At 41.6% G+C, this 14,011-nt stretch overlaps 2 protein-coding genes across 2 annotated transcripts in view; one reads left to right on the top strand and one right to left on the bottom strand.

Annotated features, from left to right (window-relative positions):
• The window catches only part of LOC122864960 (ubiquitin-conjugating enzyme E2 E2-like), a 75,584-nt gene extending 72,678 nt beyond the window's left edge, over positions 1-2,906 (bottom strand). The window contains exons 1-2 of the mRNA XM_044172791.1: positions 2,750-2,906; positions 119-316 (exon numbers count right to left, since the gene is read on the bottom strand). Coding sequence (XP_044028726.1) covers positions 119-309 — 191 coding nt within the window. The 5' untranslated portion in view covers positions 310-316; positions 2,750-2,906. The remainder of the gene's footprint in view (positions 1-118; positions 317-2,749) is intronic.
• A 1,393-nt stretch (positions 2,907-4,299) lies between these two features.
• On the top strand, positions 4,300-13,888 carry sf3a3 (splicing factor 3a, subunit 3). The gene is made up of 17 exons (XM_044172785.1): positions 4,300-4,549; positions 4,666-4,713; positions 5,002-5,054; positions 5,342-5,447; positions 5,542-5,614; positions 8,022-8,113; positions 8,213-8,295; positions 8,607-8,745; positions 8,857-8,925; positions 9,030-9,097; positions 10,568-10,675; positions 10,774-10,843; positions 10,961-11,125; positions 12,959-13,069; positions 13,258-13,348; positions 13,444-13,499; positions 13,597-13,888. Exons 1-17 carry the CDS (start codon positions 4,454-4,456, stop codon positions 13,672-13,674), a joined length of 1,506 nt encoding a protein of 501 aa, XP_044028720.1. The 5' UTR covers positions 4,300-4,453; the 3' UTR covers positions 13,675-13,888.
• Positions 13,889-14,011: the final 123 nt, after the last annotated feature.

Genomic DNA, 14,011 nt, shown 5'->3' with positions numbered 1-14,011 from the left:
GAGAAATAAATCAACAACATAAGTAAGTGACAGATGACCACTTGGACAGCTAAACAGAGCCACCAGGACAGTGTGAGCACACACACCCAGCAGACGACACAAAGCGCAGCACATCTACCTCTTGGCGCTGGTGGAGAGCTTGGCAGCGGTCTTGCTGGAGATTTTGGCCTCCTTCTTCTTGGGCTGAGTCTGGTCCCGCTGCTCGGGGCCCGGCTGCTCCGGTGGAGCCACCTCCCTCTGCTCGGCGTCCGAGCTTCCCCCACTGGTGTTGGGGCTGTCGTCCGGCCTCTGCTGCACCTCACTGGACATGCTGACACTGCACACACACACACACACACACACACACACACACACACACACACACAAGCGCAGTGTTATGTAATACACAAAGACACACGCACCTAAAAGGTTTTCAACATCTTTACTGCCGGGTCCTACAAGTTCTGTGGAAGAAATGATGAAACAACAGCTCCTTGAAAACTGAGCAAACTCAGTCTGCTGATGAAGACTCTGCAATATGGTTGAAAGGCCCAGAAAAAAAGCTAATAAGTGGACCCTGAGTTTGGATTGTTTTGCAAAACTACTAAATCCACAGTCAATAATGAACTTTCATGCTTAATTTATAAACAAAGTTTTGTGTTTATGTCTTGTTTTGTCCAACCCACAGTCCAAAACCCAAAGATATTCAATTTGCAACGACATACAACAGAGAACAGCAGCAAATCCTCACGTGGGAGGAGCTGGAAGCAGGGAATGTCGGCCATGTTTGCTTAATAAAGGGCATCAACAATAAATCGAGGGCCAGGGGGCTGAGGGGCTGAGGCGCGAACCATGAACCAACGTCTCTGCCTCGACTCCAGCGGGGGGGGGGGGGAGACCTCTCCCCTCATTTCCTGTCACCTCTCTTATCGATCAACAGGAAATTGGCAACAGTTTTGATCATTGATTAATCTGGCAAAATGGAATAGGTTCCAGCTTCTCAAATGTGAATAGTTTTTCTGGTTTTATTAGTCTTCTATGATGGTAAACTTAATATCTGAGTTTTGGACTGATGGTTGGAAAAAAACAAGACATTTGAAAACATCAGCATTAGCTCTAGGAACTTTTGATGGGCATTTTTCACAAATGTTCACTACCTGCACCCCCTACGGAGGTACAGCCTATCTGGAGTCACCGAGGGTGAAAGGTATACAGACCTCAGATGTTTTACCACTCGTCCTCAGAATCAGCCAAGTTGAACGTCTGCTTGTCACAAGGCTTGAGTCTCAATAATAAATACACCTACAAGGTCATGTTCATTAAATCCAATTCCTCCATCACTGTGTTGTCACAAGTGTGTGTGTGTGTGTGTGTGTGTGTGTGTGTGTGTGTGTGTGTGTGTGTGTGTGTGTGTGAGTATGTGAACCTCAAGGTGAATGCCTCTATTTACATTCCCAGGTCCGCTATGAAAAATGTATGCTACAGATAAATGAGCATGAGGGCATTTTTTCGGCATGCTGTTGAGCTGAAATGAATATCAAATTGGACAGAAGTAAGGACAGATTGTTCAATAAACACGACAGTGGCTTTGGCGAGCTGACTCGGCTTCTGATATTTGACACACAGCCACTGCACGCAGGCTATCTGATGCATTTAACTGCATTTCGCGGTGAGCTGATATAGGAGATAACTGGGGGGATGATATGGGTTAGTGTGATTCAGAATAATCATTTCAAAGGTTATACCATGTACATGCTGTGGTGAATGGAATCCTCTCAGGGTAAGCTGTTCCCATTATGTGGAAAATGATGTGTTTCCAGTTGTCAGGTTAGGACACACTGAAAGCAAAAGATAGAGCAGTAGATATACTGCTCTTGCCACAAGAGATTGGGCAGATGTTTTGTTTCCCCCCCCCCCTTCAGGTGTGAAACTGTCAAAACAGCTCAACCCTAACTATCAAGCTAGGTGAAGCTTTCCAAATTGTGTGTTATTGAGCAGGCCTACAGGAAATTACACCCCAGAGAGAGCCCACAGTCCCAATGCATTCCCTTCAACTTAATTGTGGAGACCAACATGTCAAGTTCACTTCAAATGCATTTGCAGCCAGCTCCAGTAAATGCAGCCTCGCTTTTCGGCAAGCACGTCGTAACATTTGATTGGACTTTTCTCAATTTATGGATGATGTAGTAAACATCCCAGCTGTTGAAAAACGGGCGTTTCAACTTTTGCTTGGCATTGTTCATTCGTTAAGCTCACGTACCTGGCGAGCTATTACAGAAGTTTCCATTTTATCGGACTTAAGTGCTGCTTGGTGCAGTGGGTGTACCCCGAATGAAACAGCGGCTATTAACGATTTTTAAAGGGTCTTTTACGGCACGCCCGTGAAGTATACACGGTTAAAGAGGAGCAGGTTTAAAATGACTGATATTTCGGACGGAGTTCTGGGAGACGTTCGCTCCATCTGGCACCATACAGAAAAGGAACGTATCGGGCGAACGTTAAGGAGCCCCCGAGCACCCGTCGGCCCGGTCCACATCTTGATGTAGATAGAACGAGATGAAGCTCAACAGCACTCTTATCAGACACCTAGCCTATCCGGTAGCACTGACCACTGCCAGAACTGCTCCAGCACAAAAGACAGAATGGATGCCCCCTCCTCCCCTCCTCCCCAACCAGCACCACCGCCGCCCCCTCCCTCTAGAAGAGAACGTAATAAACCTTTATCCTATTTGTGGAGTTGAATTTTAAGAGAAGAATACGGGCGACTCACCTTTATAAGCAGGCTGGACGCACGGCGGCAGGAGGAATGTGTTAGAATGGCCACTGTATATTCCGTAATCCGTCACACTGTCCGCTGCTTTCCGCTCGCCGCTTTGACTGAGAGAATGTGCCAAACCGCGACTGTCAAGGTGGATAGAAGTACACGCATCGTTTCCGGTTTCGGATGGCAAAATAAAATCCTAAATGAGCACGTTCTCACGTTCTTGGTTGCTTTTTCAAGACAAACACGCGTGAGGTAACCAATTGCAAATACATTAATGTACAGTTCTGTCTCCCTTCTACCTCACTGGGCTTTGGACTCTTCAGCACAATGCAAAAATCATGTAGCCTATATGGCCTCCTATGTATTGCAATGTCCGTCCACCCATTATCCATGCCAGTTTATTGTAATGTATATAGCTTCTTATTTTGTTGTATTTTCTGTTACTGCTGTAAGTTCCACTCTTGGGATCAATAAAGTGTCATCTTATTTTAAATAACATGTTGTTATAAAAATGCTGTTATTAAATAACATAACATTTGTCACCAAAACCTAAAATCATGGTTACCGGTCTATCGACTGTTTTTGAACAAAACGGAGCAACGACTATTGACCGACAATCTACTCTTTTGACATTTTGCAAAGAAAACTATAGAAAAGCGCACACTGCTCTGCTTCTCCTGTTGGTAGTGGTTGCTCTTGAAGAGACAAGAACTACAATTTGGACTCAGAAGTGGCAAACCTAACCTTGCGTATATGATGCTCGCGAAATAAAAAATAACTCACAAGAAAATATCAAGAAAATATCTGTAGGCTACCTCCAACAAACACGGGACGTTCCCCATTGTGTATATATATATATATATATATAATAGCATAAAATAATCGTATATATATATTTAAATTGGAATCAAACGTCTAAGAAGTCTTTTATGTTTAGGCAGAGAATCCTCAGTTCCGATGTGTGCTTTTGTTTGCCGCAGCTTGACAAATCAGGTCCGCCTCCGTGCGCGCGCCCACGCGAGTCCGCGCAAAATGTGTGCTCTCTGAAGCGTTGTGGCAGGCTTTGATGATAGTGTAGACTACAAAGGAAGTGCAAAAGAGAGGAATACAGTGATAGGCTGCTCATCCATCTTGTTTGTAAAGGTGTGCAGTAGGATTTCACAACCAATTGCCTATGGTAGTCCAGGTAGCCTACTCAGATGCTCGGAGCCCTGTTACAGCAATGGAGTTGTTAATGATGTCTGTGCTTTGGTGACCTGCTGCTGCTGGGGGCAGATGTTGATCGCTGCCCCATTATGCAGTTAATCTAAAACATTAAGGCTAGTTAATACAGTTGAAATGAACAGTATCCTTAAAACACCTCAGGCAGACCCCTAAATATATTAAGTAACTATATATATAAGAAACTAAAAGAAGCCACTAATTCCTCCAAATTGTGTGATTCTTTGACTATCTGCATCACATTTCTGTTGTAAACTATAATTGACATTTTAGAATTACTATTGTCCATGATTTGTATCTATCAAGTCCTGCGGAACCCTTTAATTGGACGATGTTTCCCTACGCCATAGTACTGTGACGGACGTTAGCTGCTCAACATGCGCCATTGAAAACAAACGTAGCAGATACGGCGGGCGCTGCTTCATTTTTATGCTAACTAGTTAGACACCTTATCTTGTCTTTAGTAAACGTACGACACATTTATAAATAATGGAGACTATTTTAGAGCAACAGCGTCGCTATCACGAAGAGAAAGAGAGGCTAATGGATGCTAAAACAAAAGAAATGTTACACAAGAAGTCCACGGTAAGCTGTCCGCTTTATGCTAGCATTAGCACCATTGCTAATCAATACTGCAAACATGGCAAACATCTGCAAGTTAACTTATGTTTTCGAATTTATCTTGTTTCTTTTTCTGACAGCTGCGGGAACAGATTAACTCTGACCATCGAACAAGAGCAATGTTGGATGTAAGCAAGAGTTTTGATTTGTTTGAAATGGCTAGCATCGGCTGGCTAACGTTAGCTCACTAAAAGGATCTATAAGGCTACATTTCTGCTGTTACTTACAGTAACTACGTTAAAGACTAGAGACACACAACGTAGCTACATGTTAAAGGACATTAGTCAGAGAGGAGTTTGGTGAGACATTTCTCCATGTAAAAGAAAAGAATGCAGTTCTGGGTTCTGTAAGTTAGTTGTACGGCTATGTTTAATGTTCAACATGAAAACAAAGACAGTCTGTTTGTCTTTTGACAGAGGTATATGGAAGTGAGCGCAAATCTCAGAGACTCCTATGAAGACAAAGATGGGTAAGTCTTTTGTACGTGATTAACCTGCTCCAGTTTTAATGGCTATACCTACCTTAACTCATATCCAGATGCGTTAGAATGGTCCTTCTCCAAATTACAGATGTAGAGAGATTATGGTACTTTGAGTTGCTAAACACCATACCTGTTGTCTGAAAATTTTCACAAATATTGCTTGGAAACAGGAACCATACTCATATATGCTTAAGTTATTTTATTGTGTATTATTGCATGCAGAATTGTCACTTAACCTGTTACCTTGAACAAGAACATCCTTTTCTTGTTGACAGAATGAGAAGGGATGAACTTGCTGCCATCTCAGGACCAAATGAGTTTGCAGAGTTTTACAACAGACTGAAACAGATAAAGGAGTTTCACAGAAAGCACCCTAATGAGGTAGTTAACCTTTAAATTGCAAGTAGTGAAATTAGACTATATAAACCTTTTGAAACACAATATTAACAATAATGCTATCATGTGTTTCTTGTAGATTTCCATTCCCATGTCTGCAGAGTTTGAGGAGCTGATGAAGGCCAGAGACAACCCCAGCGAGGAGGCTCAGAGTAAGTCTAAAAGCAGTTAAAACATTGGTTACACTTTTATCTCAATAGGCCCTGTCTCGCACCAGGAGTTTAACCTAGCCTAGTCTCTCTTTGTCACGGCTGTCTTCACCAAACACTCGGACTTCCTGATAACTGGTCCTAACAAAGGTGTTTATCGGCTGGCTCTTTTAAAACCAGTCCAGCAGTGAAAGTGTTAAGAACTCAACAGTCTCCACTAAAGCATTTACAGCCAGGATAGCTTTGAAGAAATTCATAGCTATTAATTAACTGCAGTAAATCTTCTGGATCACTGATAATTGTGGTCAAATATCTAACTTACCCACCATTTCTGATAAACTCTGTTATGTTGCCTATGGAAGTCTAGGATGACAATATAATATAAGATTATTTAATCAAATGGAAAAGTTCCATTCAATATAACTTTTCAAATTCCATTTGAGAGCAAATGATTGTATGACAAAATTGAAATTTCTTATTTTGTTTCTTGTGAAAACTAAAATTTTCACAACAGTTGAAAAGTCAACCATTATGAAAAGTGACCATGCAAAAGGCCATTTCCATTTTGTTTTCATCAAAAACTGAACTAAAATCAGGACAATTTAAAATCAAATGTCACAATAAAGTTTAAAATCCTTTTTTAAGTTTAGGTGGCACAATCGTGGTCACAATTCTTAATAACCAAATTTAAGGGATCCTTGTCAAAAATGTTTGTCGTGTTAAAACATTTCTGAAAATGATATATCAATAGATATTAGTTTGTTGTATTAAACTCTCAACATTGATACTTGCCTCAAAAATCTTATGTCACTACATTAATCAGGGTTCCCACGGGTCCTTGGAATCCATGAAAATTTGTGAATTTGAGGGGGGGAAATCAATGCCTTGAAAGTTTTTGAAAATAGACAGGGGTCATTGAAAGTGCTTGAATTTATATATTTTGTACAAGAATAGAAAGTGAAGTTATATTGATTTTTTTTTTTTTCAACGTAAAGTAACATCACTATAACGCAGCACAACTGAGAAGTGTTCACACATTCAAGCCTCTCTCTTTAATTGTTGTCTGTGAACCTCACTGTAAAGCCTGCTAGTTCTCATTATAGAAATTCTTAGTGTTGTACCAGTAATTAACCTTGATCCGTGTCTCAAACTGTGCTGTGTTGGGTCCTTGAATTTGAGGGAACTGGGCCTGGAAAGTCCCATCCCAATTCATCACGCAAAACGGACTAATTCTGCTGCTTTGTATACTCCTCACCATCCGCACTACCCCCTCTATTATTTACCTGTTCATTCAGTAGTTGCCTGCTGGTCTCTGTATTGTTTGTGACTGTGACTTGTGAGCAGAATTTCGTCCTTGTCAGGATCCGTAGGAATAGTGACTCCGTATTTCCAGACAGGCGACTGCCGAAGGGGCTTTTTATACTCTTGAACCTGGTAGGGCTGGCTACCGTTCACATTTGAACCAGTACCTGGAATTCTGTACCGGTACCCAACGGTACCTTTTTTCGGTTCTTTGCTCTCTGTAATATTAAAAATGTAATTTCAGTTGTAAAAATTATGGCCAAACTTCTCTCACTACTGCAGTGCTTGCATACTGTAATATTTCCCTGTAAAAAATTTCAGAGCGTCCCTGTAACCATAGTAACTCACTGTCACCCCTGCCGTAACCATAGTAACTCTGTCACTCCTGCCTGCGTGCACGTGGTTATGATAGGGAGAGACACTGCTGCCAGAAGAGCCGCTGTGTCTTGTATGTTTGTGCGTCAGTGTCCTCTTTTCGTGCCGTTTTCAGTTCATTTGTTTTTCACTGTTTGACAAAATGGACGCGTGGCATGCTAGCTTGTGGGAAGTGTTAACTGAGTGAGTCTCACGGTCAGTGTGCGTTTTGACAGTCCTGTGGGTAACGCTAGTAAAAATGCTAAAGTTTCGTCGTCCATGGAGGGTTCGACTTCTTTGGAGCCGGCTGCAGGCGTGCTAACGCGGCTGCTGCGGGGGAATTGGCTTTTATGCTATCAAAAACGGTACACGGTTTAGCTTTTAGATATATTTTGTGTTTGACCAGGTGTTTCCTCAGGTTAGGCGTGTTGCCCTGGCCAGCTTTGCATGCCACATTACAGTGAGTGTTGTCTGCGTCGGACAACACTCGCTGTAAACCACACTTGCGACCGCCTTTGGCTCGCCATTGCCCTTCTCGCTCTCTCACCCAGATGCGCTCTCAGGTACCAAAATTTGGCACAAATCTACCCCTGTTAACAATAAACATTTACCATAGTTAACAATAAACATCTACCATAGTTAACAATAAACTTGTTAGGACCGGTGTCACCTGGCTAATGCAATAATCTGGTTTTCTGAGACAGGCCCCAGATCTGTAATGGACAATTGAGTGAAATCTGTGTATCTTCTGCAGACATGGTGGAGTTCACTGATGAGGAAGGATACGGCCGCTACCTCGATCTCCACGACTGTTACCTGAAGTACATCAACTTGAAGGGAGCAGAGGTTATGATCCTTTTAAAATCTGCATAATAAATTTTTCACCTCCAAACTGAACCTTTGTTTTGTTTTTTTAACCACTCTTGATGCTCTCTCTTTCTACAGAAACTGGAGTACATCACTTTCCTGTCTTCATTCGATCAGCTCTTTGACATCCCCAAGGACAGGAAGAATGCTGAATACAAAAAGTAGGTCCATCGTGCTTATTTCCATCGAAACTGACTGCTAACACATGTTTAACTTTAAGTAGAAGATATATATATATTCAACATTTAAGACAAGAAAATTAACCCATCTTAGCCAAGTATGATGATGTCTTTAGAAATATATATATATATATATATATATATATATATATATATATATATATATATATATATATATATATATATATATATATATATATATATATATATATATAAATAATACTTATAAATGTGTAGATTGTGCATGAACTGTGCTGTTGGACTAACATGTGATGGGGTGGCTGTTGGTGCAGGTATTTGGAGATGCTGCTGGAGTATCTACAGGACTACACAGACCGGGTCAAACCTCTGCTGGACCACAACGATCTCTATGGCAAAGTGCTGTTAGACTTTGAGAAAAAATGGGAGAATGGGACCTTTCCAGGCTGGCCTGTGAGTTCTCCTAATAGGTTCTTTATATGTGATGATGGGTGGAGTTTGGGTTATTCATCTGACCTAATGTTTTTTTTTTTCTTCTTCTTAATCTGGTCCTTTGGACTTTAGAAAGAGACAAGTAGCGCTTTGACACATGCTGGAGCTCATCTGGACCTCTCTGCCTTTTCTTCCTGGGAGGTGAGACACTCACTGCTCATACTTGAAGATTTAGCATTTAATATTAATACTACGCTTGCTCATTCATGCTTCTGCTGATGGTTTTCTCTTATTCCTTCACACAGGAGTTGGCTTCCTTGGGTCTGGACAGATTGAAATCTGCTCTCATGGCGCTGGGACTGAAATGTGGGGGGTGAGCATGGTTGCACGCAGAAAACATAGCATTAAAGCAGTAATAATTTTAATACTGCACACCATTTTCTATCTTTGCAAGTGCCCCCCATTTTTGACCTTCACTCCAAAATGAGATAGCCAAAGTAGAATGGTTATTGTTCTTGAGTATCTGACAGCTGATCAGCACTCTATCAGCTGTCTTTCACTGCATGAAACATGCGGCTATTGTAACAGTTCCTGCTTGGGGACAAGTTTCTAGAAGTAAATCTGAGCACTGCTCAGAAGGGATGCTAAATGCAAGTTCCCAGTACTTTGAGGTGTTGCCAGCAGCGCTGTTGTTGCCAGTCCCACATCCACTTACTTTACTCGTCTACAAACAGCACATGAAAATGATGACATCTGTCCTGCTGTCAGACATATATTCCAAATGTCAGAAGAACCTAGTACCAAACCATCAGAACTTCTTAAAAGCTCAAGTTATGAGAAGTGGGACAGGGCTGTTTGACTGTAGGAACTTTCCCAGGAACCTTCTGAAGTACGTTGCTACTTTTCAATCGCAGAAAGTCCAATTTTAGTTCCTAGCCTGCAGTTCCTATCCCCGCCAGCTATCACGTAGAGTTTACGACACTCTGGAGCAATTCATGATTTTTTTGGTTAATTATGCTAATTCATAAAATGTGTTGTTGTTTTTAGGTTTTTACAGACAAAAACATGCACACTGGACATCATACATTGATTCTGTTTTTCACTGAGTTCTCTCAGTTGCTTGAAGTATTTAATGTCTTTGCTGGCTAAAGAGCAGAATGTTTTGTCTCAAGATGTCTCTTGAGCTTACTTGGCATCCATTGCTTCCGCCTATCTACTTTCTCAATCCACAAAAATCCATAAGCCCAGTAGCTTTTGCTGTTCAGTCTGATCTTAGTTCTTTTGACCAGCACAGGTTTCCGTCTTCTGTATCAGCATCTCTTTAAACTCTGTTTATAGTGACAAATCTTTTTATCGCTTGCTCTGGCATTTACTATTTCTGTCTGCTGTGCACTGGGAAAATGAAACAAGCACGTTTCGTTACTATGACAACCAGCAACCGTGAGCTGTCATTTTTCACATTTAACAGCGTTTATAATGTTGCTATTTGCTCTGTTTTGATATGTTTTAAAACATAACAAAGATTTAGTTAATGTAAATGTTGCCTCGTTTTTTGATGTAGTGTTATCAAAAATGTACAGTACAACAGAGGAAATAAATCTTGTGGCACCCTTGCCCTGTCCTTAATGCACCCCGGGGTGTCGTGGCACCCATGCTGGGAACCACTGGTCTAGAGGCAAGTGTTAAAACACAAGACAGTTGCAGTATGTGTACAGCATCATTCACACTGCAAGCAAGCACTTGGTAATAGATATTAATATCAATAACAGAATGTGCACAACACGTTTAGATCAAGTCATGCACTTCGGATAACTGATTGAATGAGTGTCTGTGTGCCGGACAGGACTCTGGAGGAGAGAGCTCAGAGACTCTTCAGCACAAAAGGCAAATCCCTGGAATCACTGGACCCTTCACTGTTTGCCAAGAATCCCAAAGCCAAAGGCCCTAAAAAGTAAGTGGGTGTTTTAAAAATTCAGTCTAATGCAGACAGTGTCTTATGATAGTGTTCATTATATAATTCATAACAATTTCCATCCATCACTTCTGCAGAGACACAGAGCGTAACAAGGAAATTGCCTTCCTGGAGGCTCAAGTCTATGAATATGTGGAGATCCTCGGGGTGAGTAAATATATCTGGAGGTTACCTCTGCCAACATTTTGAGAAAAGTGTTAGCTAGCTTACTGTGGTTAGCGTGCGCTCAGATATGACAGCTGTTGATGCTGTCGGCGATTACAGGAGCAGAGGCAGCTGACTCATGAGAACGTCCAGAGGAAACAGGCCAGGACCGGAGAGGAGCGCGAGGAGGAGGAGGAGGAGCAGCTCAGTGAGAGCGAGAGCGAAGACGAAGACAATGAGATCATCTACAACCCCAAGAACCTGCCGCTGGGCTGGGACGGCAAGGTGTGGGAACACTTTTGTACAAAATGATCAGTACTCCTGTACAACTGAACACAAATGCAACCTTCAAAGCAACTTTTCAGGTGCATAAAGTCATCTGACTGGTGACAACATCTCAAAATTAGCAGGGACATCTGGCACTGTTTAACTAAATATGACAACAGGTCCTGAAGAGTTGAAAGTTTAAAGGAATTAGAGAGGTTTATTAGCTGTTATTGATTAAATTAAGTCAACCAAATTCAAAGGCACATTGTAGAAAATGAACTGCAAACCCAATACTGAAAAGAAAATGCCAGAACAGTCACACACACTGAAGAACTGCTCCGTTTTGTGGCAGATGGTTGGCAGTGCTCAGATGACGATGAAGATAACATAACCAAGCAGTGACAGTTTAGCAGGCTTGACTTTGCAGGAAACAGTTTAAAACAAAAGAAAAATCAGCATCTGATTGGCCTTCTTCTCGGCAGACATTTTGACTTGTCATAGTAGGCAAAACATAGATCTAACTAATAACTCTGTTCTATTCAAGTGTAAGTCATGGCAGTGTGCAGTGTGACAGTGAGCCAGCATGAACAATACCAGGGATCTGAAACTGAAGCAGCTAAATGGAATCCAGCCATCATTCATTGTATTACTTACACCTGTGCTTTTCCTACTGTCACATGTCAAAATGTTTTGTGAGAAAAAGGCCTCTTCAGTGATGTTACAGTTTTGGTATTGATCAACTGGCACAGCAGAAATAATAAGATTGTGCTATGGGACAGCAAACATTTCTTTTTGAATGCCTCATTTAGAGTTTACTAAATCCAAATTACAGAGGCAAATCAGTTTACAATACAATTTAGAACATTTTCAGCATGTGTTAGCTTTAGGCAGTCACCACATCTCAACACTTGCTCTAAAAACCTTCATTTTTGCATTAAAAGGTCATAAACATGGTCACGTATGGTGTTTTTAGTTTTGTAAGAGTAACTTAACATCCCCTGAAAATCTTGTTTTTGCTGACCTCCAGTGGCTTTACGTCTCACCTCGCTGCAGTGACGTACAAGTGTACTCCAGCACACAGTGACATCACTGTTGGGTGTAGTTACAGGTGCACACTTCTGACCACACCCATTTGTGGCACTGGGTGTGGTCAGAGATGAAACAGGCCTGAAACTTTCAACCAGAGAGGGCAGTGAAACGCTGCTTTTCAGCCTGGTGTTAAGTTACTCTTTAAAGGGGCACCTCACATATTTTACACAGATAGGTCGCTTTACTAGTCAGGCGCAGTACCACACAGTCTGTTTAATCTGTTGTTTAATGTCCTCTGTGGCTCTTACGGAGATTTGTCAAGTCTGACCAAATAACCCCTGGTGGTGTAACAGTGATGTCATCAGGGTTATCTCAGGATGGGCTTGCAGACTACGCATTTATAACAGAGAGCCTGCATTACGTTGTAGGGGCATGGAGCTTGAAAGATGTGAGCTTTTATCATGTTGGAAGGTTCTAAAGAAGTATGCTATTGGTTGCATTATGGGAAGTGTAGGATCCAGTGTTATTTGGAGCTTGATTCATACTAGGGACTAAAAGTCATGACCTCTCTGCATCTGTTGGTTTGATTTTGACACTTTAATCCGTCTCTGCAATATTAAATCACTGGACGTCTTTGATGCAGTACCTGTCAGATACATATTTAAAACCCTGTTTTATCCTTGTGTATTGACATCTTTTGGCTTGGATTTGGCTTAAATTAGATTCAAACTGGCACTGTCAAATCCTGGCCTTACACTGTTCTGTTTGTATGTGCTGCACATTTTTTATTGTGTTTGCTGACTGCTATTTTATTCCCTCCAGCCAATTCCATACTGGCTCTATAAACTCCACGGGCTGAACATCAACTACAACTGTGAGATCTGTGGAAACTACACTTACAGGGGACCCAAAGCCTTCCAGAGGCACTTTGCGGTATGTTGTTGTTTTATCAAGGACTCACTATTACAGAGGCGACGTTATTACATTCAGTAAACATCCTCAGGACTTCTAACAGATTTTCCACTGTCATCAAAATCAACAAAATACATCAACATAGTATATTGCTTATGACATTGAGTGTGTATTTCTGCCACTGAAGTGTATTTTGTGTTTGTTTGTAGGAATGGAGGCATGCTCACGGTATGCGCTGTCTTGGAATCCCCAACACCGCTCACTTTGCCAACGTCACGCAGATTGAGGACGCTGTCTCTCGTAAGAGTCTTTGTCTGGAGCTCGTCATGAACATCTGGATTTTGAAGAATTTTGGAAGTTGGTTTCAATAATCGTTTGTTTGTTTGTTACTCCAGTGTGGGCAAAGCTGAAGTCCCAGAAGGCATCAGAGCGGTGGCAGCCAGACACAGAGGTGAGTCCACATGGATGGAATCAGGACAACTGATTTGGGAAATAATGCTTGCTAGTTATAATGTGCATGCTCATTCCCTGACTTGTGTGTTTTTCAGGAAGAGTATGAGGACTCGAGTGGAAATGTGGTCAACAAGAAGACCTATGAGGATCTGAAGAGACAAGGCCTGCTGTAGACTGAGGAGAATATGAGTCACATAGAATAAATGAGCAAAATTAAACTTCTAAGCGTCCTTTTTAAGAGTTGCTATATTTTTTATCACCCATGTTTCTTTTTATTTGTAAGTAGTAATGTTGTTTTACAGACTGCATCCCACCCTCATTCCTCCCTTTGATGACTTTGTAATGTGGCAACCATTGATCATTATAATAAACTGAGTACTTTTGTCACTGTGCTGTCTGTCTGTTGAATCCGAGTGCTCTGCTCTGCTGGTGAGTGCGGCGTCTAGAAGGATTTCTGTCAGTGTGCGGACTTTACAGCGGCTGTGTAGAGACAGACATCTGGGAGTGGGC

This window comes from Siniperca chuatsi, linkage group LG17, assembly GCF_020085105.1.
Source record: "Siniperca chuatsi isolate FFG_IHB_CAS linkage group LG17, ASM2008510v1, whole genome shotgun sequence".
NCBI lineage: Eukaryota > Metazoa > Chordata > Actinopteri > Centrarchiformes > Sinipercidae > Siniperca > Siniperca chuatsi.
Note: the sequence above shows the minus strand (reverse complement) of the source record. Positions and strands in the feature narration are given on the sequence as shown.